Source organism: Euprymna scolopes, chromosome 14 (assembly GCF_053919585.1).
Source record: "Euprymna scolopes isolate OS-2025 chromosome 14, ASM5391958v1, whole genome shotgun sequence".
In the NCBI taxonomy this organism is placed as follows: domain Eukaryota; kingdom Metazoa; phylum Mollusca; class Cephalopoda; order Sepiida; family Sepiolidae; genus Euprymna; species Euprymna scolopes.
Genome location: NC_136495.1, coordinates 95,133,096 through 95,160,052, shown reverse-complemented (window position 1 = coordinate 95,160,052; position 26,957 = coordinate 95,133,096). Strand labels below are relative to the sequence as shown.

Genomic DNA, 26,957 nt, shown 5'->3' with positions numbered 1-26,957 from the left:
ACATTATAAAGAACAGACTTATATTACATTATAAAGAACAAACTTATATTACATTTATAAAGAACAGACTTGTATTACATTATAAAGAACAGACTTATATTACATTATAAAGAACAGACTTATATTACATTACAAAGAACATACTTATATTACATTATAAAGAACAGATTTGTATTATATTAATAAAGAACAGATTTATAGAGAGCAGACTTATATTAGACTTATAAAGAACAGACTTATATTACACTTATAAAGAACAGACTTATATTACATTATAAAGAATAGACTTATATTAAATTATAAAGAACAGACTTGTATTACATTATAAAGAACAGACTTGTATTACATTTATAAAGAACAGACTTATATTACATTATAAAGAACAGATTTATATTACATTTATAAAGAATAGACTTATATTACATTTTAAAGAACAGACTTATATTACACTTATAAAGAACAGACTTATATTACATTTATAAAGAACAGACTTGTATTACATTATAAAGAACAGACTTATATTACATTATAAAGACCAGACTTATATTACATTATAAAGACCAGACTTATATTACGCTTATAAAGACCAGACGTATATTACATTATAAAGAACAGACTTGTATTACATTTATAAAGAACAGACTTATATTACATTATAAAGAACAGACTTATATTACATTATAAAGACCAGACTTATATTACGCTTATAAAGACCAGACGTATATTACACTTATAAAGACCAGACTTATATTACACTTATAAAGACCAGACTTATATTACATTATAAAGAACAAACTTATATTACATTATAAAGAACAGACTTATATTACACTTATAAAGAACAGACTTATATTACACTTATAAAGACCAGACTTATATTACATTATAAAGAACAGACTTATATTACATTATAAAGAACAGACTTTACGCAACACATGCTCTTAAGAGAGAAGTTATTTTTCATTCTACATGAACATGTGTGTAACTTTGGATGCATGCCTAGTAGTAAGTTTAGATTGTATCAGCGACACGCTGGAGTAATTTGTTTTCGCGAAATTCCTATCAATAACTTATGGAGACAACGTTGCGATGAGAAGTATATATTTAACAGTTTGGAGAATAAGTTGCATTTTTTTAGATTAAGTGAAAATTTGACTAAACTTCATTATATTTCTCAACCTGTTTTTGCAATCATTTGTTAGAACTTTGTTAGAATTTTTAATTTCTATAATTTTTGCTTATTTAATTTCATCTTTTATAGAATCCTTAATTTAACCATTAATTTGACCATTAATTTAAATTTACTTTTATTTCACTCTTAATTATGACCATTTAATATTTCTTATGTATGGCCATTTATTTGCACCATATTCTGTATTTATGTATTTATGTATAGCCCTTTTTCGTCACTTCTACTTCCAGGTATCATAAATCTTTACTACATTCCCATTCTCCATTGAATTTGTTCGTAAATATTTGTATATCCGCGATGATTCGGCATTAGTTTGCTTACTAAAGATAACGTCATATTAATATTCCTTGTTCAACCTACAAAGTTTTCCAAATTACTGCTGTTTCATTGATGAGGTGGCAATTTTACGATTTATGTTTCCATAAAAATATCCTGTCCTCCCCAACTTATATAAGTGTTTTACGGTACAAACCTTATAAAGCGCTTTAAATAAGGTCGGGAAGACTCTAGGGGTCCCTTTCATCAACAATCGCATCGGGAGTCAATCGTTGAATTTCTATCAAGTGTAAAACAAATGTCACGCAGGAGCGAAAACTTAAGTGGAGATTACTTATAAAATTATAACGAATGGATGAAAAAGAATTATATATATATATATATATATATATATATATATATATATATATATATATATATATATATATAAAGTTAAATGAAGGGCGAATGAGATTACGAGTAAAAAAAATTACGAGTAAATTATACATTGTAGAATATATACAATTTTATAAAATATATGTACAAAATGGGATATGTGGGGAAGTTAAAATTTAAAATATATCCCCAAATAAGTCCAAAGATTTTACGAATTCCTTCTGTCGACAGAGAAAGGGCCTGCGTGAAAGGATAGAGTCTGACTCCAGAATCCTCAGGTGATTCGAAGAGTTAGCCCGGTGTAAAATCCTAAACCAGTTCATTTTATATGCATTGGCTCACGTTGGATTTTCAGCGAGGTGCTGACCAATAGCAGATTCTAAGGTGAACTAGGGGTGACGAGGCTTACCTAGTCTGATACTTGCTGGAACATGTTGGTTTATTCTTGTCTGCAAATTTAAACGGGTTCCACCTACATAGACAGCAGCACACTGACAGTTGAATTGATAAATCACATTACTATTTATGATGTAGGGTAAACCATCCTTCACAACTGAAGGAAATGCAGACTTAACATGATAAACCAAGTGAAGAACAACAGATGGAAAACAATTTGATACAGACTTGATAACAAGTCTACCCAAACATTGACCAGGGTCACGAATCCAAGGGATTTTTAAATAAACAGGACACTTGGAGGGACAACAAAAACTGTAGAATTGTGAGCTTTAACTTTATTATAAATAATATTATCAACCAATTTATCCGGATAACCATTGTGAATAAAAATGTCTTTAATATTCTTTACTTCACAATCCAGTTTACTAGAAGAACAGATTCTAAGGGCTCTGTACACTAATGTCTGAATGATCCCTATTTTTCTTGAAGTAGGGACGAATGAATACCAATTTGTGTAGAGACCGGTAAATGTCGGCTTACGATAAACAGTCGTAAGAAAATAGTTCTTACCACGTTCAATTAAAACGTCAAGAAAGGGCAAGTAACCGTCATTCTCATTCTCCATAGTAAATGTTAATTATTTATGGGGGAATTAAGTTTATCGAAGAAAGCTAATGCCTTGTTTTCTGATGCAAAAGCTGCAATGGTGTCGTCGACGTATCTAAAGTATATTGATGGTTTCGATATACTGTTAAATAGTGCAGACTCATAATATCCCACAAAAATGTCGGCTAATGCCGGGCCCGGGGGACTTCCCATCTGACCCCCATCAATCTGACTATATATGACGTCATCAAAGCTGAATTCTACAGCTTTAGTACAGATTAATAGGAGTTCAACAAATATATCTCTAGGGAAGGGTGGGGGATAAATCACTGTTGTAAAGGGAGTCAGCACAAATATCTATAGTCTCTTGTAGCAGGACATTGGTAAATAAACTGGATACGTCGAAAGAACACATAAAGATGTTCTCAACACCGGGTTGCAATTCGTTTAAGTAATCAACTAATCTAAATGAGTCACTAATACAGTGTTTAGTGTATAGAGCCTGAACCGGTTCTATAATGGTTAGAAGCCATTGGGCTAAGGAGTGCTGTGCAGACCCCGCCATAGACAAAATAGGTCTAAGCGGAATACCTTCTTTGTGGATTTTAGGAAGGCCATACAGTCTAGGTCTCAGAGAGCCAGAAAGCCTTATGAAAAAAAATTTTCATATATATCTTTTATAAAATAACCTTTTTTGTAGAGGTGTAAAAGGCGTTTCTGGATTTTGACTTCATTTTTATAGGTGCTATCGTGAATATCGGCAGGACCAATACAAAGGAATTTATCAGGATCATTTAAAATAATTGACATTTTCTGGACATAGTCCGCTCGGTCCAAGATAACCACGCCAGTACCTTTGTCAGGTCTGCAAATATAAATATCTTTGCTAGATTTAAGTGTTTTAATGGTTTTAAAGTGTGTGCGGGATCAAACAAAATCTTCAGAGTCAATGTTTGAATTTGAGTAACGAAGAGCCAAGTCCTTCAATCTGGTCTTCACGGTGGTTACATGTTCAGGTGTAAAAGGATCGTAGTGGTTAAGTTGAGAAAATAAAACTTCAAATGCTGCAAGTGTTTCTTCTTTGTCTATACGAGTCGGGGGAACACAAAAATTCAACCCCTTAGACAACACTGCAGTCTCAAATTAGAAAGGACAAAATTTGAATAATTAAAAATATTCGTGCCTTCAGCACGATAGTCACGTCCAAATCTAGACCGAACAAGTAAATCATATTGTTTATTTAGTTTAATAGAAATATGTTGCCCAGAAAATTCCTCTCGGTTTGCCAAATACTTTGATAATCGAAAGAAGTCATAAAAGCTACAAAACCTTTTAATTCGAGAAAATGAGTCAGCCTTTAAATTAATATAAGAGACACGTTGTCTGCATAATTTGTTTATTTCACAGTGGACGAAAGCCCGTTCAATTTTGAGGCTAGGTGTTAACTTAAAAGATAATTCTTTTCTTAATATAAAATGGAGACGTTTCTTCAAGGCATGAGCGAAGAAAACGAATGGATAGTTTTATAGACGTCATTTTGCTCCTGTAACGAGATATTTTGTTAATTTCTTTGATTTGTTTATTGTTGTACCGAGTCCGAAAGAATTTATATAAGTGTTTTACGGTACAAAACTTATAAAGCGCTTTAAATAAGGTCGGGAAGACTCTAGGGGCCCCTTTCATCAACAAGCTCATCAGGAGTCAATCGTTAAATTTCTATCAAGTGTAAAACAAATGTCATGCAAGAGCGAAGACTTAAGTGGGAATTACTTATAAAATTATAACGAATGGATGAATATATATATATATATATATATATATATATATATATATATATATATATATATATATATATATATATATATATATATATATATATACAAAATTAAATGAAGGGCCAATGGGATTGCGAGTTAAAAAAAAATTACGAGTAAATTATACGTTGTAGAATATATACAATTTTATAAAATATATGTACAAAATGGGATATGTGAGGGAGTTAAAATTTAAAATATATCCCCAAATAAGTCCAAAGATTTTACGAATTCCTTCTGTCAACAGAGAAAGGGCCTGCGTGAAAGGATAGAGTCTGACTCCAGAATCTTCAGGTGATTCGAAGAGTTAGCCCTTAACCAGTTCATTTTATATGCATTGGCTCATGTTGGATTTTCAGCGAGGTGCTGACCAATAACAGATTCCAAGGTGAACGAAGAGTGACGAGGCTTACCTCGTCTGATACTTGCTGGAACATGTTGGTTTATTCTTGTCTGCAAATTTAAACGGGTTCCACCTACATAGACAGCAGCACACTGACAGTTAAATTGATAAATCACATTACTATTTGTGATGTAGGGTAAACCATCCTTCACAACTGAAGGAAATGCAGACTAAACACGATAAACCAAGTGAAGAGCAACACATGGGAAACAATTTGATACAGACTTGATAACAAGTCTACCCAAACACTGACCAGAGTCACGAATCCAAGGGATTTTTAAATAAACAGGATACGTCGACGTATCTAAAGTATATCGATGGTTTCGATATACTGTTAAATAGTGCAGAATCATAATATCCGACCGATTACAAAGATGTTCCCAAATCTCAGTACCCTGTATATCAAATTTCGAGTCTGTAGACTGAAAATTGACTGAGTTATTGCGTAGGGAACTGTATACAGACACACAGACAGACACATTCACTTTTATATATACTAGCATTTCAGCCCGGCGTTGCCCGGGTGTTTGGATGTGTATGTTGAGCAAAAAAAAAAGTGGTAGTAGGAAGGCAGGCTTGAACCCGTATCGCGAAGGAGGAAAAGAATGGGGAAAAACCTGACGTCTTTGCTGTTACGACCACCGCCAAACAGGAAGTGACTTATGTTTAAATTAAGGCTAGACAATCGAATGTAAAGGATGACTTTCAAAAATATCGGCGAACAAAGTGACCCCCTCTTGTAGAAAAGTGTTCAGTTGAAGATGAAGATATTAATGTTGTTAGCCAATTTTTCAATATTTGTCGTCTGAAAGGTCGAACTTTAAAACGATACTGATCTTGGTAAAATCCGTCATCTCTGTCGACAGTTTTAGGCAGACATGCAAACATACATACATTCATTTTCGACCCAAACCGATTAAAAAGCTTGCCCTATCTCCGAATACCTTTTATGTCAAATTTCAAATGTTTAGACCAGAAATTGCCTGAGGTCAATTTTTTTAACTTTTATCCCTATTATGACCCCTTAACATTTATTGTTTTGGGCTCAAATCAAGTTATTAAGTTAGATCCATGTCCAAGGAACCTATATCTAAAATTTCAAGTGTTTAGACCCAAAATTGGCGGAGCAGTTTGATAGAGTTCTCAAAGGTCAAGTCGTTGACCCCTTAACAGCCAAATTTCTGGTCGAAAACCGATCACAAAGATTTTCCCAAATCTCAGTACCTTGTATATCAAATTTCGAGTCTGTAGACTGAAAATTGACAGAGTTATTGCGTAGGGAAATGTACACAGACACACAGACACTTATATATATATATATATATATATATATATATATATATATATATATATATATATATATATAGTTATTAAGTTAAGTTTAAAATAATCAGAGAATAAATTATAACGCGGTTTATACAGAAGTGGTCAATACAAAGGACTGAACTTTTGGAAAAGTAACATCTCCTGATGAAGGATCTTGTTATATGTAATTAATTGACTGAAATACTTTAATACTTCATGTTCATGATTGTGTGACGATATCTACATCTTTATGTAAAAACTAGCTGTACCCTGCCACGCGTTGCAGTGGCTCAATTTGGTGTGATGTAAAAATTTAATAAAAAGAGAAAAATGCATGTTTCTTATATTCTTAGTACAGCAATCCACTCCAAAAAGTGAAAAAGAAGGCGAAAATGAAAAAAAATGGTACTCTCACAAAATTTGATCTGGATCCTCGGGAGTTTCTGTCAATCATTCATGGTTTGGACTCGACCAGCAATCAGTGGATGAAGCCGAACGTAGCAAAAATGTTGAAACGCTAAATGTTTTTTTTTTTTTTTGTTGTTGTTTTCTGTATACAAAAATGTGAGTTAGTAATTAATATTTGGTTGAGGGGGGGGGGGTTACTATACACAGATTCGAAAAAGTTGTCCAAAAACAAATAAATGAAAGCAAAGGTAAGGTAAGTTACGTTTCTATCTAACTGGATAATTGTTTAGTGTTTTTATGTCATGTAAAATGTTTAATCGGCTCGAAAAACAGAAATGGTCGCAGACTCTGTTGAATACGTTAAGTTTGGGAAAGTAAGTTGAAAACTAAAAACTATACAAAACAGTATCTGAAACCCCACAAATATATGTTACCATGACATAGACTGGCATAATCGGTGGGTTTGTGACAGTATTTTGTATAGTTTTTTAGTTTTAACTCACTTTCTCTTAAAGTAATCAACAGTGTCCGCCACCATTTGTAGCTTTCAAATACACCGATAAACACTGTTTTTCAAGCCGACTAAACGTTACATTAAATGAAAAGGGTTCATATTACTAAACACAGATACAAAAAAGTTGTCAAAAAATAAATATATAACAAATATATGTCATCAAAGGCAAGAAAAGTAAATGTTCTACCTAACTGGATAAGATTTTAGTGTTTTTATGTAATGTATAATCGGTTCAAAAACATTCAATGTTTATCGGTATATCTGAAAAATACAAATGGCGGCAGACTGTATCGAACACGTTAAGTTTGGGGAAATTTTGGGAAAATGAGTTTAAAGTAAAAAACTATACAAAATACTGTTAGGAACTCACTCAATATATGTTATCATGACGTAGGCTGGCATATAATCGGTGGTTTTAAACTTTTGCTCGATACAGGTGACGACTTTTAAAAGTCCCTTTTAGTGATTACCTGGTTTAACTAAACGGCAAATCTGCTCCAAAAAAAAATCCGGTATTATTTTACTTTAAAGCCCGTTTCACGTTCGTATATAACAAAATATTTTATTTTAGATTTTGGTGTGCTAAAAACGAATCTGCAAACCGTTTCCGTAGCAAAAAGAAAGTTTTCATGATATTCATGAAATTACTTTTTCGAAAAGTGGGTGATCACTTTTCAATCTAAATTTAACTTAGAATGAGCACCCACTTTCTGGCCACCCGAGAGAGGGGCATTTTTCTGTGTGTTTCTTGGCTAAAAAGTTTTTTGTTTGATTTCTTTTGTTTGGTAATAACCCCTGAACTCTGGGACTATTTTCCATTTCACCGCCGTAGCCTTCATTTACGCTATGCGTGAGCATAAACGAAAGCTGTTTAGCCAATAAACATGGGAAAAAATCCCCCCTCTCTCAGGTGGCTAGAAAGTGGGTGCTCATTTTAAGTTAAATTTACATGGAAAAGTGATCGCCCACTTTTCGAAAAAGTAATTTCTTCATATCATAAAAACTATTTTTTTGCAACGGAAACGGTTTGCAGATTCGTTTTTTTGTAGATTTTGGTGTGCTAAAGCACACCAAAATCTACAAAAAAAATTTTGTTTACGAACGTGAGACGCACGGCCCTTAATTTTTTTTTTTTTTTTTTTTTTAATTCAATTTTCACCCCAAACAAGGCACAGTGCCACTTTGAAGCAGGGGGCTACTATCAGGGACTTAATTAGCGGGGTCATTATGAAGGGAGATGAGTAGAAAGATGTTTGTTAACATTACACGTGAACTTCTGCATATCATTGCAGTTGGGAAAGCAGAATCCCGGAAGGGAGTTCCAAAGACCCGCAGTTCTGGGGAAGAAACTATTGGAGTAAAAGGCTTTCTTGCACATAGGGATCTCTACTGTAAAGGGATGAGACTTAGTAGCTTGTTGGGTTTGTCGGGGGTAGTTACGTCGGGGAGGTACAAGTGTTTGCAGTTCGTCAGAGCATTCACCATTGAAGTATTTGTAGAACAGGCAGAGGGATTCAACATCTCGTCGATGGGACAGAGGCTGAAGCCTAGATGACAGTTCAGGACCTATCAGGTTGGCTTTTGAACCCTGTCCAGGAGCGAGAGACAAGAAGCAGATGCACCAGCCCAGATGTGACAACAGTACTCCATACATGGGCGAATGGTTGCCTTATAGAGGTATAGGATACTGTCAGGCGTAAGTAGTTTTCTAGCACGGTAGAGGGAGCCAACCTTCCTTGCAATGCTCTCAATGTATCTATTCCAGTTCATATTCCCTGTAAACGTTAGGCCGAGGAGTTTAAAAGAAGTACTTTCAGGTAATGTGTTCTTGGCCATTGCTATTGGTGGTAGAGAAGGTTTCTTGTAGTTATTGAAGGAAACAAGCTTAGTCTTAGCAGCATTGAATGTGACCAACCATTAATGGAAAATTATATAAAAAATCTGGGGGAAAATAGTTTTCAATAAAAACAGCAAATGAATTCGATAGAAAAAAAATGGATGCTATTTTTTTTTTTCTTTTTTCTGTGTGTTTCTTGGCTACAGAGTTTTTTTTTTTATTTCTTTTGCATGGCAATAACCCCTGAATTATGGGACTATTTTCCATTTCACAGACGTAGCCTTTGTTTATGCTACGCGTGAGCATAAACGAAAGCTGTTAAATATGCACTCGCGTACCAAACTGCCTTGTCAAAAAACCTTTAAGCCAATAAACACGAAAATAAATGCCCCTTCCCCGGGTGGCCAGAAAGGGGGTGCTCATTTTAAGTTAAATTTACATGGAAAAGTGATCACCCACTTTTCGAAAAAAAAATTTCTTCATATCATGAAAACTATTTTGGTACTCATTGGGCGTTGATTTCCATGGCGACCCGCAGAATTATTTAATGGTCGTTCCCTTAGTCCCCCCCTAGTCAAGACTAACGCATGTGCACGTAACATTTTTTTATTTATTTACTTACGTGGCGGAGTTATACAACCATCACCCCCATGCGAATTTCTACACTGATAGGTTTTTTTTAATTTTTTCACTGGATTATTATTGATTGAACACTAACCAGATTATGAAAAAAAATTGAAAAAAAAAAAAAAAATTATTTCAACATTTGAAAGGGGTACTCACTTTTTAGTTACCACGTTCTGGTAAATCGGTCACCCATTTTTTTTTTTTTTTTTTTTTTTGGCTAAATACGGAAGTGTCTTCGGGAGATATAAAATGGTCGCATGTTGACGAAGCAATGCATCGGGAGGCGTACGGGATGGAAAATTATTGGTAAACTTTTAGATTAGGTCCACCTCCTCAATTTTCTTTTAAATGACGACTTGTAATGGTTTTCGACTATGCTGAATACGAAAATCGCATTGAAATTTTGCAGAAATAAGTAGTTATCAAGGTATAAAGAGTTGTATTATGCATTGTAATCTTTGGCGGCCATCTTTTTTACGTGCGTGCATTTGTTTATGGCGCGTGCGCGCGTAAAAAGATGGCCGCCAAAGAATTCAATGCACAATATAACTTTTTATATCTTGATAACTACTGATTTCCGCAAAATTTCAATGCGATTTCCGTATTCAGCATACTCGAAAACCTATAAATGTCGTCATTTAAAGGAAAATTGTGGAGGTGGACCTAATCTAAAAAAATACCGAATTAATAAACATTTCGGTACTCATGCAGAGAGTGATCCGTGCTGAAATAATAATGTTATTATTTTAAAAGCCATTCTTAACATGGGGAGGGGAGGGTGTTTTGTACCTATTCTGTACAACTGAATAAAAAAACATATCATAAAACTTTAATTAAACGTGGAAATACGATTTTAAAAATAGCGCGAATCACTCTCTGCATTAGCACCAACATTTCTCCAGCATGTTAGTGAAATTTATGATACTTAAAAAAATTTAAAAAAAAAAAAGTTTTGAAAAAAAAAAAAAAAAAACCTCACCTTTCATGAAAACAAATTATTTAAAGAAAAAAACAAAAAAAACCACCCACAAACTGACTTTTAACTAAATAAGTAAAAAAAAAAAAATTTTTTTAAACTCGAAACTTTATTTTCATAAAAACAATAAAAAAGTCATGTTCAATCTATTTTTTTTCTTTGAAAAACAAATATATTTCTGACTTGCAAATGCGGTAGAGACTCATATTATTTTTACTTTCTATGGTTTTGATATACCACGTTTTTATTGGTTACAAAATGGGTGACTGATTTATTAGACCGTTGTAACTAAAAAGTGAGCACCACTTTCAAATGTCGAAATAATGATTTCGTTTTAAATTTTTTTTTTTTTTTTTAATAATCTGTTTAATTAGTGTCCAATCAATAATAATCCAGTGAAAACAATTTCCAAAAACCTATAAGTATAGAAATTACGCATGGGAGTACAACTACGGACTTTCGCACTTACTTTTACAAAGATTATTTACGTTAACACTTTTCATAAATAATTTTTTAAAAAAGTAACTAAACCATTTATTGATAATTTGTCACGTGTACAAACATTTATATATTTATATATTTACGTAGGCTTAACTCTTTTCATGAATAAGAAAAGTTTTACTCTTTAAGAATAATAAAAGGGAAAAATACAGAGAGTGATCCGCGCTATTTTTTAAATCGAATTTCCAAATTAAAGTTTTACGATATGTTTTTTTATTCAATTGTAAGGTTAAAGTACAGAATAGGTACAAAACACCCTCCCCTCCCCATGTTAAGAATGGCTTTTTAAATAATAACGTTATTATTTCAGCACAGATCACTCTCTGCATGAGTATCATAAAAATTAATACAAATAATACTTATCTCAATAAGTGAAAGGCTTATTTCTACCGGAAATGAACTGGGGACAATCTCGCAGTTACGAAAAATATTATCATTTATAATTTAATATTTTTATAATTCGCAATGTTAAATTACTTTAATAACATGCAAACATTCTTTGACTTTAAAAATAGATTTTCTGAAAATTTCAATTAAATTGGTAACGTAGAAATATGGTTTTATTCACTTTTAACGAACCAAATATTACATTTTTATATATATAGATGAATAAAATGTATATATGCATGAAATAATAATAATACACACACACACACACATACACACGCACACACACACACACACACACACACACACATATATATATATATATATATATATATATATATATATATATATACTAGCATTTCAGCCCGGTGTTGCCCGGGTGTTTGGATGTGTCTGTTGAGCAAAAAAAAAAAAAAAAGTGGGAGTAGGAAGGCAGGCTCAAACCCGTGCCGCGAAGGAGAAAAAGAACGGCGATAAAACTTGACGTCTTTGCTATTACGACCACCGCCAAACCGGAAGTGATGTACATTTTAATTAAGGCTAGACAATCCTTCATTCTTACGCTCTTATTATATAATATATAATAAAAATATGCAGAATAACATCTCTTTAAAATTTCATCCGATAGACTCCAAATGTACCTTTGTAGATCCATCATTTTAGTTTTATATCTGAATTATTTGATTTTATTTTTAAAATTTCTAGAATATTGTGCTATGATATTCAAAACGCCAATTAATGACTGGATAATATCCAATCACCTTTTTTAAATAATATCTATGGATTGCTTAGGTATTGATAAATGGCGAATTAGTGTCACTCAATATTATTAGTTTCGACTGGTGTAGTCCACAAACCCTCTATGACATAAATGGTGTCGAAGAGGGGTCATACATTTGTCAATAACGTGAGCTGATCGAATAGCGAAACAAGAATCACAGCGAGGCTGTCAATTTGGCGATAAGACATTGAGAAATATCGACAAGATGGTTGTAAGAAGTGGTTCGAAAATCGATGCTACAAGATGGCCGTCACATACGAACGTTGCGCCATTCGTCGAAGGAGCGATGTCCATTGGGAAGCATTTCATTACGTTCAACTCAACGTCTCTTGTCAGTTTAGATATGAACAATGATTGATGAAGTCTCGTTCGTTCGTTTAATGTTCATTATCCTAGTTTATGTGTGGGCCACGACACGGTGAGAAAGGGTAGTCGATGAAAATGCTTCATGAATGCTATGTTCTTTTATCAGGTACGAATAAAATGTTGGAGAAAAACAACTGCATCTTAAGTTTAACTTTTTATGAGATTCAAAATTTACATTTATTTAAACATTTTTTTTTCTAAATAAGAAGTTCAGAAATTTATTAAATAAAATCAAGAAATGTAATAAATTATGACAAAAAAAATCAACATACGTTTGTTTTATTTTCAAAAATATTGAAACGAAAGTTTAATGCTATTTTTCGTAAGGCTGCTCCTCGACTTGACAATTCAGTTTCAATTGTCATTTAAATGTTAAATTATGTTAATTAAACTCGTTAAATGGTTAAAAATTAAAAATTCTAAAAGAATTTTTACATTTGACTCAAAATATAATGAAAAAAATAAATTCGAATAACATATTTTTGTCACTAATATATGCAAACAGAAAGCTTATGACAATAACATGTATGGTTGTGTCGTAGCAGCTTACGTGAAAGGAATGCAAGTAAATACACAAATTATAATAACAAGAACAAATGTGAAAATTTTTTTCATTAAAATCATTAAAATTAAAATCATTGAAATTAAAATCATTAAAATCAGGGAAATAATTTCCATGATTTTAAAAATCGTTATAACAACTTGTTCTATTTGGGACTGACGGTGACTAAACGGTTAAACGGTTAAACCCCACTTTTGAACGAATACATCTCATAATGATCTACTTGTTTTAGTTTTTGCCAAGTCAATCACAATCGTCTTTCTAGTTGAAACTGAATTGTTGAAGCTGAAAGTGTGTTTAACGTAAAATTTACTTGATATTGTACCATTATACTTCCTACATGTCACGTTAAATTTTGAAATCGATTTTTTTTAATGTATAAAACTTTAATTTGAAATAGCATTAGGATTGATCTTGTGTCACGTTCAAATTGAACTAACCTTACTTTATTAATTAACTCAACTGGATCCACTGTTTTAAGCTAAAAATTGACCCTACACGGTGCCTGGCCTTCATAATTTATAAATATCACCGATAAAAACTGTGCCACTGTCGCTTCTTATTGATTTTATGAATCTGTAAATCTGTCGGTGCTTATGGTGTGCATATTTTTATTCAAACAGTTTGATCGTTAAACGTTTTGTGTGAATTTGGACGGTCGAGTTTTAGTTTTATACGAATCCGCTAGGTTTCATTTTGTTGTCTTTACTTGATTGCCTGATAAACCCCTACTGACCCAGCACTCGTGCATCCAACTGACGTTGACAAGGCAAAACTTCCAGGATTGAAATGTGGTCCACTGAATCTAAAACATGAAATGTAATTTCCATTCATGCGGATAACGGATAATATTCACTCCATTTGTGCTTTGTTTTTGTTTTGTTTTTTTAACAAATTACGCCCCCACCACCACCACTACATTACTCCTCTCTGTTTCTCGCTCTCTTTCTTTTTCTCGTTCTCTATATTTACTCTTCGTTTCAATTTATTTGTTAATTTTTATCTTTTATTGTTCTCTGCCTCGATTACTCTTCCCCCCCCCTCTCATTTTATACCTCTCTCCTCCTTTTCCTCTAATCTATTTTTTTCTGTCTTGCTTTTACAATTTTAATAATTTTTTTAAATTATTTTTCATTATTTTGATTTTTTTATATATTCATAATTTTCCTATATTTTGTATTTTCACTATTAATTTCAACTATTTTTATTTTTATTATTTCATTGTTTTTACTGTTTATATGCTGTTTCGAAATTGCACTTTCTTGTGTCTGTTAGGATTAAGTTCGAAATATCATTTTTCATTCACGCATAAGTTCGAAAAAAAAGTTTTCACCTTTTATGGACTAAGTTCGGAATAGTATTTTTTTACCTTTTATCAATTAAGTTTGAAATAGCATTTTCTTTCACCTTTATGGATTAAGTTCGTAATAGCATTTTGTTACCATTTAAATTAAGTTCGAAATAGCATTTTGTTTTACCTTTAACATATTAGGTTCTAAATAGCATTTTCTTTCACCATTTATGAATTAGGTTCGAAATAGCATTTTTTTTACCTTTATGGATTAAGTTCAAAATAGCATTTTCTTTTTCCGTTTTTGGATTAAGTTCGAAATATAAATTTCTTTCACCTTTCATGGATTAAGTTCAAAATAACATTTTCTTTTACTTTTTATGGATTAAGTTCGAAATAGCATTTTCTTTTATTTTTATAGATTAAGTGTGAAATTACAATTTCTTTCATCTTTCATGGATTAAGTTCAAAATAACATTTTCTTTTACTTTTTATAGATTAAGTTCGAAATAGCATTTTCTTTTATTTTTATAGATTAAGTGTGAAATTACAATTTCTTTCATCTTTCATGGATTAAGTTCAAAATAACATTTTCTTTTACTTTTTATGGATTAAGTTCGAAATAGCATTTTCTTTTATTTTTTATAGATTAAGTGTGAAATTGCAATTTCTTTCATCTTTCATGGATTAAGTTCAAAATAACATTTTCTTTTACTTTTTATAGATTAAGTTCGAAATAGCATTTTCTTTTATTTTTATAGATTAAGTGTGAAATTACAATTTCTTTCATCTTTCATGGATTAAGTTCAAAATCCATAAAAAGTAAAAGAAAATGTTCGAAATAGCATTTTTTTTATTTTTTATTTCATGGATTAAGTTCAAAATAACATTTTTTATTTCATGGATTAAGTTCAAAATAACATTTTCTTTTACTTTTTATGGATTAAGTTCAAAATAGCATTTTCTTTTATTTTTTATAGATTAAGTGTGAAATTGCAATTTCTTTCCCCTTTCATAGATTAAGTTCGAAATAGCATTTTCTTTTACTTTTCATAGCTTAAGTTCGAAATATAATTTTTGTTTTTACATTTTATGGATTAAGTTCGAAATAGTATTTTCTTTTACTTTTTATGGATTAAGTTCGAAATAGCATTTTCTTCTAGTTCGAAATTGCATTTTCCTGTATCTGATAGGGTTTTTCAATGTAGCATTTCCTTTGACCTGTTATGCGTCAGTTCGAAATAGCATTTTCTTTTATAGTTCAAGATAAGGTTCGAAATAGCATTTTATTTAACCTGTTACGCCTAAATTTGAAATATCAAATTTTTTACCTTTTAATGTTAATTTTGAAGTAGCTGAGTTAAGTTCGAAATATCATTATTTTTTATTTTTCTCTTATTCAGGTTTAGTTTCAAAAAAAGTATTTTCTTTGTTCTTACACGCTTAATTTCAAAATAGCATTTACTTTGATTCATAAATCTTTAATTTGAAATCGTATTTTTTAGTATATCACGCTTAAATTTAAAATAGCATTTTCTTTGATGACCAGATTAAATTGAAGCAATCATTGTAATCGCTAAACGCGCAGGTCGCATGGCCGCATCGTACAACTGTCCGTTTTTATTTTCAGTATGCATTTTACTATATGCTAACAATTCCTTATATCTTTGCATGTGTAGGTGCATGTGTTGCCAGCATTGCACCTGAATTCTATTCAAAAGACAAATCGAAATAGCAAAATCGACGTTTCATATTCGAAAGGAACCCGAACGGAGAGCGGGACCAATTCCTACGGGCTTTATGTTTCTTCTACAATGAAGGCCACGTCGGCTTTTGTTTTTCTCTTGCGCCATTCCTGTCTTTTCGGGATGATTACATGTCATTTGATGGACAAGCAGCAAATAACAACTTTCATCTTTACAAACTATCGTCGCTTCCTTCCCTTTCCTTTTTTCTTTCCTTTTTTTCTACCTCTCTTTCACCTTTTCTTATTTCTTCATTTTCAATTCTATATTTCATTTTGTTCTCTTTTTTATCCTTTTCTTTGTCCATTCTTTTTTTTTGTTTTATGAGTTTTCATACTTCGTTTCTTTTTAATTTTCTTCCTTTTTTCATTCGTTTGACATTTATTATTATTTAATTATTTTTCTGCTTTATTTTATTATTTTTGTTTTGTTATCTTTTTGTTCTGTTTCGTTTTTGAGTTTTTTCTTCTAAATGCTTATTTTCTCTCTCTTACTTCTTCTTTTATTGTACATTTTTTTTTCCTTTTCCTTTCCTTTTACCTTGTTCATTACCTTCCTTTGTTAATCTTTTAAATTTTCTTCTTGTCTCAGCTTTTCTTCGGCCTCTTCAATCTTTTCTATTTCCCTTTATATATATATATATATATATATATATATATATATATATATATATATATATATATATGCATGCACGCGTATGTATGTATGTGTGGTGATTGCCAGATGCTTTACAGAAGAAAGCCATCTCTACAACTTTGCAATGCCTGGTTGTGGGTACGTAAATGGTTCAGCACCTCATATTTATAGAAACCAAGATATGACACAAAAGCCACTGACTTCCGTTCTTAACGTTTCTTCCTCGTTTGTCCGATCGCGTAATTATTTGCTATCATGCAATCTCATACAGTCGAGCAGATCAGTTCTCAACATACAGGCTCTGCTACCGACACCATATACATTGTTAACATGAAACTTATCTGTGACGGTCGACATGTAACGCTTCCACGAAACTTGCTTCTAGATGGAGTATTCTAACTGCCTTGCTTCAAAGTTTCCATAATTATTGCAGATAAACAGATAACGGATCATAGTGAAAATATTACTACATTTGTTTCGCTTCTTAATGAAAGGTGAAGATAATTGACATTTATCCGGAGAGAAAAACTTCTTTCAATTCTTAATGTCACTAAGAATAAGCAAAATGTTGAGGTTGATTATGTTTTTGATAAAATTAATTAAAAATACAACATAATCCGATGTACGCCATTTAGTTATCGCTAATCAAAATTAAACATTGATTTTCTATGTTTACATACGTTCGAAGAGACGGGCACTACTACTTTAGATATTTGTTCAACACATAAAATAAACATTCGTTGGCTTTGTTTTGATGGTTATCACAAGTTAAGTTCATAAGCTCACACGACTTATTGAATGTATCTATTTGATTTGAATTGCTTTGTTTTTGTAACGGAGTGCGGACGCGCGTATGACAGCTGTATGCAAATGACCGAGTCGTGTGCGAGATGACGTCGCGACAAGGAAAAAGGAGCAAGATTATAAAACTAACGTGTGAGCAAATCGAGGAAGACGTTAGAGACACGTAGGTTACGATGTCTACATGTTACTCTTTGTTGTTTCTCTAAAAAAACATTATCATTATAATTATTATTATAATATACAGACTGAATCGATTTTTGTTGTTGTTTTAAACTCCAAAAAAGCGACAATTTAACAATATAGGTAACTTATGTTACCCCATTTTAAGGCGCTGCCATAAATTTTATATCTTTCGAAGATTATCCACTTTAATTACGTTAGACACACATGCACGACTTATCCCAATGAAAGAGACCCGAATAAAACTAATATAGCTTAGCGCTTTTGTCAAAGACAAAAATGAAAGAACAAGTTTTCGTTGTATGTTCGTTCTAATAAAGAAAAAAAATGATTATTAGTGGGGTTTTTTTTGGGGGGGGTTATGTAAATAATGTTTGACGTAAACGGGGCATTTGAGAAACAAATATTATTGTTCCGTAATTCTTTGTTATATAGAAATGTTGAAAATTTCTTGAGCGGATTTCACGTTTCTACATGGCATACAGAATATCATTATTTGTACTCATTATGAGTTCTCACACAGTTCATCAACAAATTACTCGCTAATAAAAGTCCGATGGTGTTCCCGAGAGTCTGGGTGATAACAAGTCTCTCTATATTTCCAGTACTCTCCACCTTTTTCGATAACCTTTGCAAATTAATTTGCGTTATTAAACAACTGCTTGCCATGGACTTCTCGCCGGCAACGACAATTGGTCTTCACTGGAATTTGGGTGGCAACAACCCCCCTCCTAAGACCCAGTCCTCAGTTTAGGTCTGATTAGTGCTTTCTTTACTTGGTCTTTCCATCCTCCTTGGCGCTTAACGATGCTGACACTACATTTTGGTGAGGGGTTTAGTTAACTTACAATTTTGTGGTTTCAGGTTTCTTCCTTCCATGTTTTTTTTAATATTATTATTATTATTATTATTATTATTATTATTTATTATTATTATTATTATTATTATTATTATTATTATTATTATTTATTATTATTATTATTATTATTATTATTATTATTATTATTATTTATTTATTTATTTATTTATTTATTTATTTACTGTAAATTTTATTGTTAATGACTGTTAATATTTTCAGGTCGTAAAATACAAACATTGCTGAAATGGGAGAATTTTTAAGAGTAGCAGTTTTTGCCTTGTTATTTATGGCCCAAATGACAGTGACGAAATCGTCGGTAAGTTGACGAATTTTATTTGTTTTATAGCAGTTCAGCCCGGTTTGCTCGGGCCCTATGTACTGTTCATAACTTTATGTGCATAAGTATATATATATATTAAAAAGTGTTCATATGTACGGTTATGCCTTTCTATATAATAGGCGTCGTTCACTACCATAGAGAAATGTTGGTAGAGACCTTTTTTTTAACTTGGACTCCAATTTTACCTCCTTAACATTTATTGTTTTGGGTTCAAATCAAATTTAAAAGTTTAACCCATGTCCAAGGAACCTACATCTAAAATTCCAAGTATTTAGACCCCCCGAATCGGCGGATGAGTTTGGTAGAGTTTGCAACGGTCAACTCTTTCAACTTTGACCTCTTGGTAGCCGAATTTTCACGCAAAACTGATTAAAACGCTTGCTGCATGTCTTTATGTAAAATTTCAAATGTTTAGACCAAAAATTGGCTGAGTGATTTGGTAGAGACCGCAGAGATAATTTTTTTTTAAACTTTAAGCCCAATTTTGACCCCTTAACATTTATTAAGTTGGGCTCAAATCAAATTAAAAAGTTGGATCCATGTCCAAGTAACCTACATTAAAATTTCAAGTGTTAAGACCCAAAATTGTCGGAGGAGTTTGGTAGAGTTTTCAAAGGTCAAATCGTTGAACTTTGACCCCTTGACAACCAAATTTCTGGCCGAAAACCGATTAAAAAGATTTCCCCACATCTCAATACCCCTTATATCAAGTCTCGAATCTGTAGACTGAAAATTGACAGAGTAGACACACACACACACACACACACACACACACACAATTTCACTTTTATAGATATATAGATTTTTTTCTCTTATAGACTTTTATCACAACCTTCGTAATGTATGTCATTAAGGCCCGTGAGCTGAAAAATGACATCATCGCTGAGGTCCTAGCAAGCAAGATCTATCGAATAGTCAGACTGTCGGTAATTAATCAAAAATTTTACAAAAAGCATTCGAAAACTTAAAAATTGTATTAAAAGAAAAAAGAAAAAATAAGAAACATGATTTGTACTGAAACTCATACAATATTAAAAAAATAAATCCCAAATAGAAAAGTTATGTGTTTATGCGTTAAAATTAATTAAACATTTTGTTGTTTCATTGATTTTAAAAACTAAAATACGTTCATTATCTCTACAATTATATAAATGCAATTTTGTCTCTGTGTCTTAGTTCGATCCTTATAGACTCAGAAACGGTTGAACAGATTTTCTTTAAAATTTACAGAATTTTCGTGTAAAATTAAACATTGATTTTCTATGTTTACATACGTTCGAAGAGACATTACACTAGATATCTACAAAAAATAGTATTTGAATTTGAGAAGTTGAGTATAAAATTCGCAAATATGGTGAACTAAGGCTTTCTTTAAAGCGACTCTTTATTATTGTGCCACATACATAAACATGTTAATAAATAAACAAATAATCTACCTGTTTTTTATACAGATTTTGGTAAATAACTTCTTATATTTGTATTTCCAGATATTGAAAACGAAATTACGAGGTGAGTAAAAGGTTTTTTAATAATAAACGAGAAAAACTAATATTGTTTAAAAAAAAAAAACAATCTTAGCACACTTATGCCTGGTGCGAAAATAGTTTAATATGGTATCAATTAGTTTTGTTTTTTGTTTTTTTTTTACACTGTGATCACCACTTATCAAGGCCCGGAAGCCACTCAGGGATAAGGGTTATTGCAAGTACATTAAGTTAGTGAGGAGATTTGCTGAAGTGTTTACTTAAGGGGGCGGTTCATTAAGAATTTGTTAACATTGGACTTGAAGACATCCAAGTTGTAGTCCGGAGGGAAGCAGGCAGACGGAACAGAGTTCCACAGGCGTGCAGTTCTAAGAAAGAAGCTTTGTTCATGGAATCCGCGTTTTGATTTAGGCACAGATAAAGAGTTCTAGACACTAAGAACTAATATATATTAGCCTAGTTTCAAACAAATCAAAATCCATTTTAGGTGTTTATTGACTAAGGGGTTGTGTCGATTTTTTAAATATCAGGGTGACAAGAAAATGTTTGCAGCTTTTAACTTTTAAATCCAGATGAACAAATCTCGGCTCAAACAAAAAATTATTGATATGATTATTGAACACTATCAGAATCAACACATTTTTGCCAATGCAAAACAAGTGTATTTATGCCCATTTATCGTTTTTTTTTGTTTTTTTTGTTGTTTTTTTATGTTTTTTTGTCCTTCTAATCTCTCAAGTAGTTGGAAATCGTCGTACAAGTGCAGAAGATCTCGAACAGTTGTGCGTTAATGTGTTTCGACGAAAATTGTACAAATTTGCTTTTACCATCTTGTATTCCACGCTCTGAAAAGAAGACATAATTGTTTTAAAACGATTGTAATTTAAACGATTTGATAGAGCGAAAAACGTTCTTTAAAATGATGTATAAAGTGAACCTATGATAACGAAAACTCATTTGAAAATACATTATGTGAAATTAAAAATAAAGATTTTTACAAGAACTTTATTCTCAACCTAATATATGTACATATATATATGTGTGTGTGTGTGTGTGTGTGTGTGTGTGTGTGTGTGTGTGTGTGTGTGTGTGTGTGTGTGTGTGTGTGTGTGTGATTGCTTCTTCTTGACAGAAGCTTGCCATCTCTACAGTGTCCAGTTACACTCTTAAAAAATCGCTCACAGGGGTGACAGGGGAACTTGCTAGTATTTGGTGTTGTTTGTGGTGGGACTTAATTATGCACCTTTGAGAATCTTGTTATAATGCTTGCTGAATTAGAGACGAAACCAGATATATTACAGAAAGAGTTGTGCGGTCTAGGAAGCAGCACAACCTCATACAATGGTTGGTTATGCTTGACATTGTGTGGCCTCACATGATTTACTAAATCGTTGTGCATTTCATTTCTTGATGCAATTTGGCAGGAACTGCGGATTCATCCTGCTTCCTAAGGGCACGCTTCAATACTTAAATGCTTAAAACTCTTTTCCTCAAATTTTCTGCATCCTTCTGTGATTATTTTTCTCTCTTTCGATCTTCAGTTTGAACTTTCCAACCGTTTGTAACACTCTCTAGCAACTTTAGGTATCCCTCAATACATCCTTAAACCTTTTCGTAGGTTTATGCTGTGGTCTCTTTCCTATGGAAAACTCACCATAAAATAGTTGTTTCGGTATTCTATCATTTCTCATTCTAAATAAGCGCCCAGTCCAACGCATTTGATTTTGAATGATTCTCATTTCTATGCTACAGCAGTTGGATTGTTCAAGTATCAGTAGTGTAGAACCTCCAACTGATGTTCAGTATTCTATGAATGCATTTGGATGAAAACTTTCCAGAGTTTTAAGATGCCTTCGATATGTAGTCCAGGTTTCTGATGCATATTGTAAGTCAACACACATACCTCATATACACTGATCTTTTTATTCACTAATTTCTTTAATCGACCATACACGTTTTTCAAGCTTACCAAAAGCAACACTAGTCTGGGCTACCCTGGGGGTTACTTCAGCATCTAAGTTTTCATATCTACTCAGTATACTCCCAAGATATTTAAAGGGATCAGTGACTTTCAATCTTCTGTCAGCCAGAATAGTTGGTTCCATATATGGCACGTCAGTTAGAGGTGAATGCATAACAAAGGTTTTCTTCAAACTAATGGTCAGACCGAATATTCTGCAAGCATGTCCTCTTCTGTGTGTGCAACAAGAACTGCGTCGACTGCATGCAACAACTCACGAATGATAATGTGAAAGTTTTTGAATTCGCACTCAAACGTTAAGGATTGAACAGCCCACCAGAAGCTCGAAAACGCAAAGACACCCCAAACATTGTCTTTAAAAGCATAAACAAGCATTGTGGCAAAGTAAATTGAAAAAAGTGTGATTTCTGGTATGTCATCTTGCTTGACGCCATTGTCTATTAATATTGGTTCAGATGAGATAGCGTTAATGTTCATTCAGGCTTTTATGTTATGATGTAACTTCTTCCACATTTCAACAAAACGGACAGGACATTCAAGTTTGCCTAGAATAATCCAAAGTGCATCACGATTGATGATGTCAAAATCTTTGGTCAGGTCAACAAAAATTTTGTTCTCCATTAACTGGCGAGCAGAAAAAAAAATCATGTCAACTGTCCCACATTCATTTCTGAACACTGACTGGATATATTTGTTTATTCATTTTTAAACTAATCGGTGAGCTATATCATCATCATCATCTTCGTCATCAACAGTAGTGTGAGTGTTGAAAAACTTTTCATTTAAAATTTCGCAGAGATGGAAATCCTTACTATGCATAGTGTCAGGACACCCTTGGGCAAGGTGGGAGACCTGTTAGCCTCTCTCTGATTTTATGAAGGGTTACTGTGGCAACTAGAAATACCAGGTTGGCATCTGGCACAATATTTCTTTCCTCGATGAGGGTAGATGGACCTCTCTGAGTCTTGGCTGACAACCCATCTAGTGTTGGTGACATATCCTCACCTGCGATTGATACAGTTACCATTTATCTTGCTCCTACTCTCGTGGATTATAACCGTTGAAGCTCAGAGGATGATATATATGTAATACAAGCATGTATCATCGCCATTTTTCAAGCACAGATATCTCTTCAAAAATCATGTGGTGACGTATGCACACCTAGCAATTATGAGGTACACAGTCATAAATCTGAAAACGGGCGTCTTAAAGTTTTTATCTTGACATCGTTATTAGTTTTATTGGACATGAATTGTCTTGGGAGGAGTGAGCAGCCCATTTTAAAGATAACACTGAGTACACTGAGAAAAGAAATGACCAAAACATTGTCTTTTCAATCTGATTCTAATCAGCTGCTTGCATATGATGTCTCTGCAAACGTGCAGGAGGAGACTTAGAAAAAGAAAGTTTATGAAAAAGAAAGAGTTCAGATGAACATTCTAGCATGGAATGTGAGAACATTCCTTGATCGGCAGGAATCTGCTCTTCCAGAAAGGAGAACCGCTATTATAGCTTAGGAACTGGCAAGGTACAATGTGGACATTGCTGCTCTATCTGAAATTCATCTCAGTGAAGAAGATCAAATAACTGAAAGAGGTGCTGGATACACATTTTTGGAAGGGCAAGCCTGAAGGTACGATTTGCAATTCGCACAAATATCGTAAGTCAGCTTGAATGGCCATATGGGGTTTGAGGCTACTTTTATCGTGTGGTCATTTGGTATCATTTATTTCAATATATGCCCCTACTTTGTGTAGCAGTCAAGATATCATTATGGCATTTTTTAAGAACTGAGAGACTGTCTAAGGATGATAAAATTTTGTTACTCGGTGACTTCAATACATAAGTTCGATCTGATTATGAAACCAGGGATGCCTTAGGGAGGTATGGACTTGGCAAAGCTAACGATAATGGTATTATTCTACTCCAGTTGTGCATAGAGTTTGGACTAGCAGTGTGTAACACTATCTACTGACAAAAACTTATTCACAAAACAACATGGCTACATCCTAGCTCCAAACATGGTCATATTCTCGACTACATAATCACACAGAGACTTGATCTTCGGGATATGTGTACAGTTAGTTATGCAAGGTGCTAAGTGTGGTACTGTTTGTTGGTTTGAAGATCAAGATGCAAATCGGGAATCAAAAAATGAGTCTCGGTGGAACTAAAGATGTTCCTTAGCTGAAAAATGTGGAAGTACGCGAAAATCTAAAGAACTTATTCAATGATATTTGATGAAATATTGGACGAGTTCAAATCAAACATGTACAACACTGGAGTAGAATTCTGGGTCCTTATGAAAATTAACGCAGAGACTGGTTTGGGTGAAATGGTTGTTATATTCAATCAAATTGAAGAGAAGAAGAGACTGGTTTGGGTGAAATGGTTGTTATATTCAATCAAATTGAAGAGAAGAAGAGACTGGTTTGGGTGAAATGGTTGTTATATTCAATCAAATTGAAGAGAAGAAGAGACTGGTTTGGGTGAAATGGTTGTTATATTCAATCAAATTGAAGAGAAGAAGAGACTGGTTTGGGTGAAATGGTTGTTATATTCAATCAAATTGAAGAGAAGAAGAGACTGGTTTGGGTGAAATGGTTGTTATATTCAATCAAATTGAAGAGAAGAAGAGACTGGTTCGGGTGAAATGGTTGTTATATTCAATCAAATTGAAGAGAAGAAGAGAGCTTGCAACAAACTTCTTATTTCATCTAACTCTCCCACAAAAAAAGTAGAAGATGCTTACAAGAAAGCAAAAAGAAAACTGCGGTGCAAGCTTTGTGAGATGAAGAATAAGTGGTGGGCTGAGTTGTCTGCTGAAATACAAAAGGATTCTGATCATAAAGATGCAAAATCTTTCTATAGCAACATCAAACAAGCTGATGGATCTACATCTATATTTCCTTTAAAATCTACAGATAGCTCTGTTTTGATCTAAGATACGGTATCTTTGCACGATGGAAGGATTATTTTAATGAGCTGTTTGATAATACATCTGTTATAGATGAAGCAATGATTTCTAGTTTGGCCCAACACAAAATTATTGATGAAATGATGGTGAACCCTACATATGATGAGATTAAATGCATTATGAAGGAAATTAATACTGGAAAAGCATCAGGTTTGGAAGGGATATCAGTAGATTTGTTTATCTTTGGCAGTAACGATATTTCTGGAGTGCTGCATGGTCTCATACTTAGCGTATGGCATGGCAGTCATGTTGCTAGATTGAGTAGATGCAATATTGCTGCCAATTTACAAAAGGGAAAAGACAGAAGTCTTATTATGGTAACAATATATGGATCATGCTGCTCGAAGCAGTGGGTAAGATGCTAGCAAAGATTCTGCGGAACTGACTGTTTATGTACACACACACACGCGCGAGTATATATATATATATATATATATATATATATATATATATATATATATATATATATATATATATATAAATATATATATATATTAAAATAAAATACATATTTAATTCGTTTGGAGCCAAATTACAACGTGAAATTATTAAAATAAACAAGTTTCAGAGTATAATTCCCTCGTCGGTCTTTTATATTTTTTCTCTTTTAACTCACCATGATGTTAAGTTGAAAGTTGAATGAAGAGTCCCCGTGATGTTAACTGTGGTGTAATTTTTGTAATGCCAGAAAGGTTGTGCCTGGCCACACGATTTGAAAATCAAGGTAGTTTTTTTTTTTATCTGTGTTAGAAGCGTTGACTGAAATTTGAATTTTAAAATAAAATACGTAGTGAATACATTTGAAGCCAAATTACAATGCGAAACTATTAAAATAAACAAGTGTTTATTTTTAAGAAACATATTTCGGAGTATAACTCCCTAGTCGGTCTTTTATATTTTTTCTCTTTTTCCTCGCCATAATGTTAACATATAGAAAATAAAATAATAATAATCTAACTAGAAAAAATGGAAGTAGTTTTGGTTTAAGTAATCGTTATGGATAATAAAATTACACCCGAGTAATTTCAACAGTACAAGAATGGAAACAATTCTAAAATTAAAAAAAACTGCAAGATATTGTAACAGGTAGGATAAGAAGAAGTAAAATAAATTAATTAAAAATAATAAAAATATAAAGTCAAAAATACAGGAGAAATTAAATTAAGATTAACATAAAGAAGTCAATGTTAAAACTATAAGTTTAAAATTAAATGATGGTGATTAATAAATACTAAAATCAAAATATTAAAATATAAATATATAAAATTTAGCGAAATTGGTAAATTAATAAAAATTTAATAAACACAGTTATCTCCCTTGCAACATTTAGA

The 26,957-nt window shown here is 32.5% G+C and overlaps 1 protein-coding gene across 2 annotated transcripts in view; it reads left to right on the top strand.

Moving 5' to 3' along the window:
* The window catches only part of LOC145293171 (uncharacterized), a 132,135-nt gene that overhangs the window by 16,861 nt on the left and 88,317 nt on the right, over positions 1-26,957 (top strand). For both annotated transcript variants that reach the window (XM_080139637.1, XM_080139636.1), the window contains exons 2-3: positions 19,064-19,160; positions 20,672-20,693. In XM_080139637.1, the coding sequence (XP_079995763.1) occupies positions 19,089-19,160; positions 20,672-20,693 (94 nt within the window). In that variant the 5' untranslated portion in view covers positions 19,064-19,088. The remainder of the gene's footprint in view (positions 1-19,063; positions 19,161-20,671; positions 20,694-26,957) is intronic.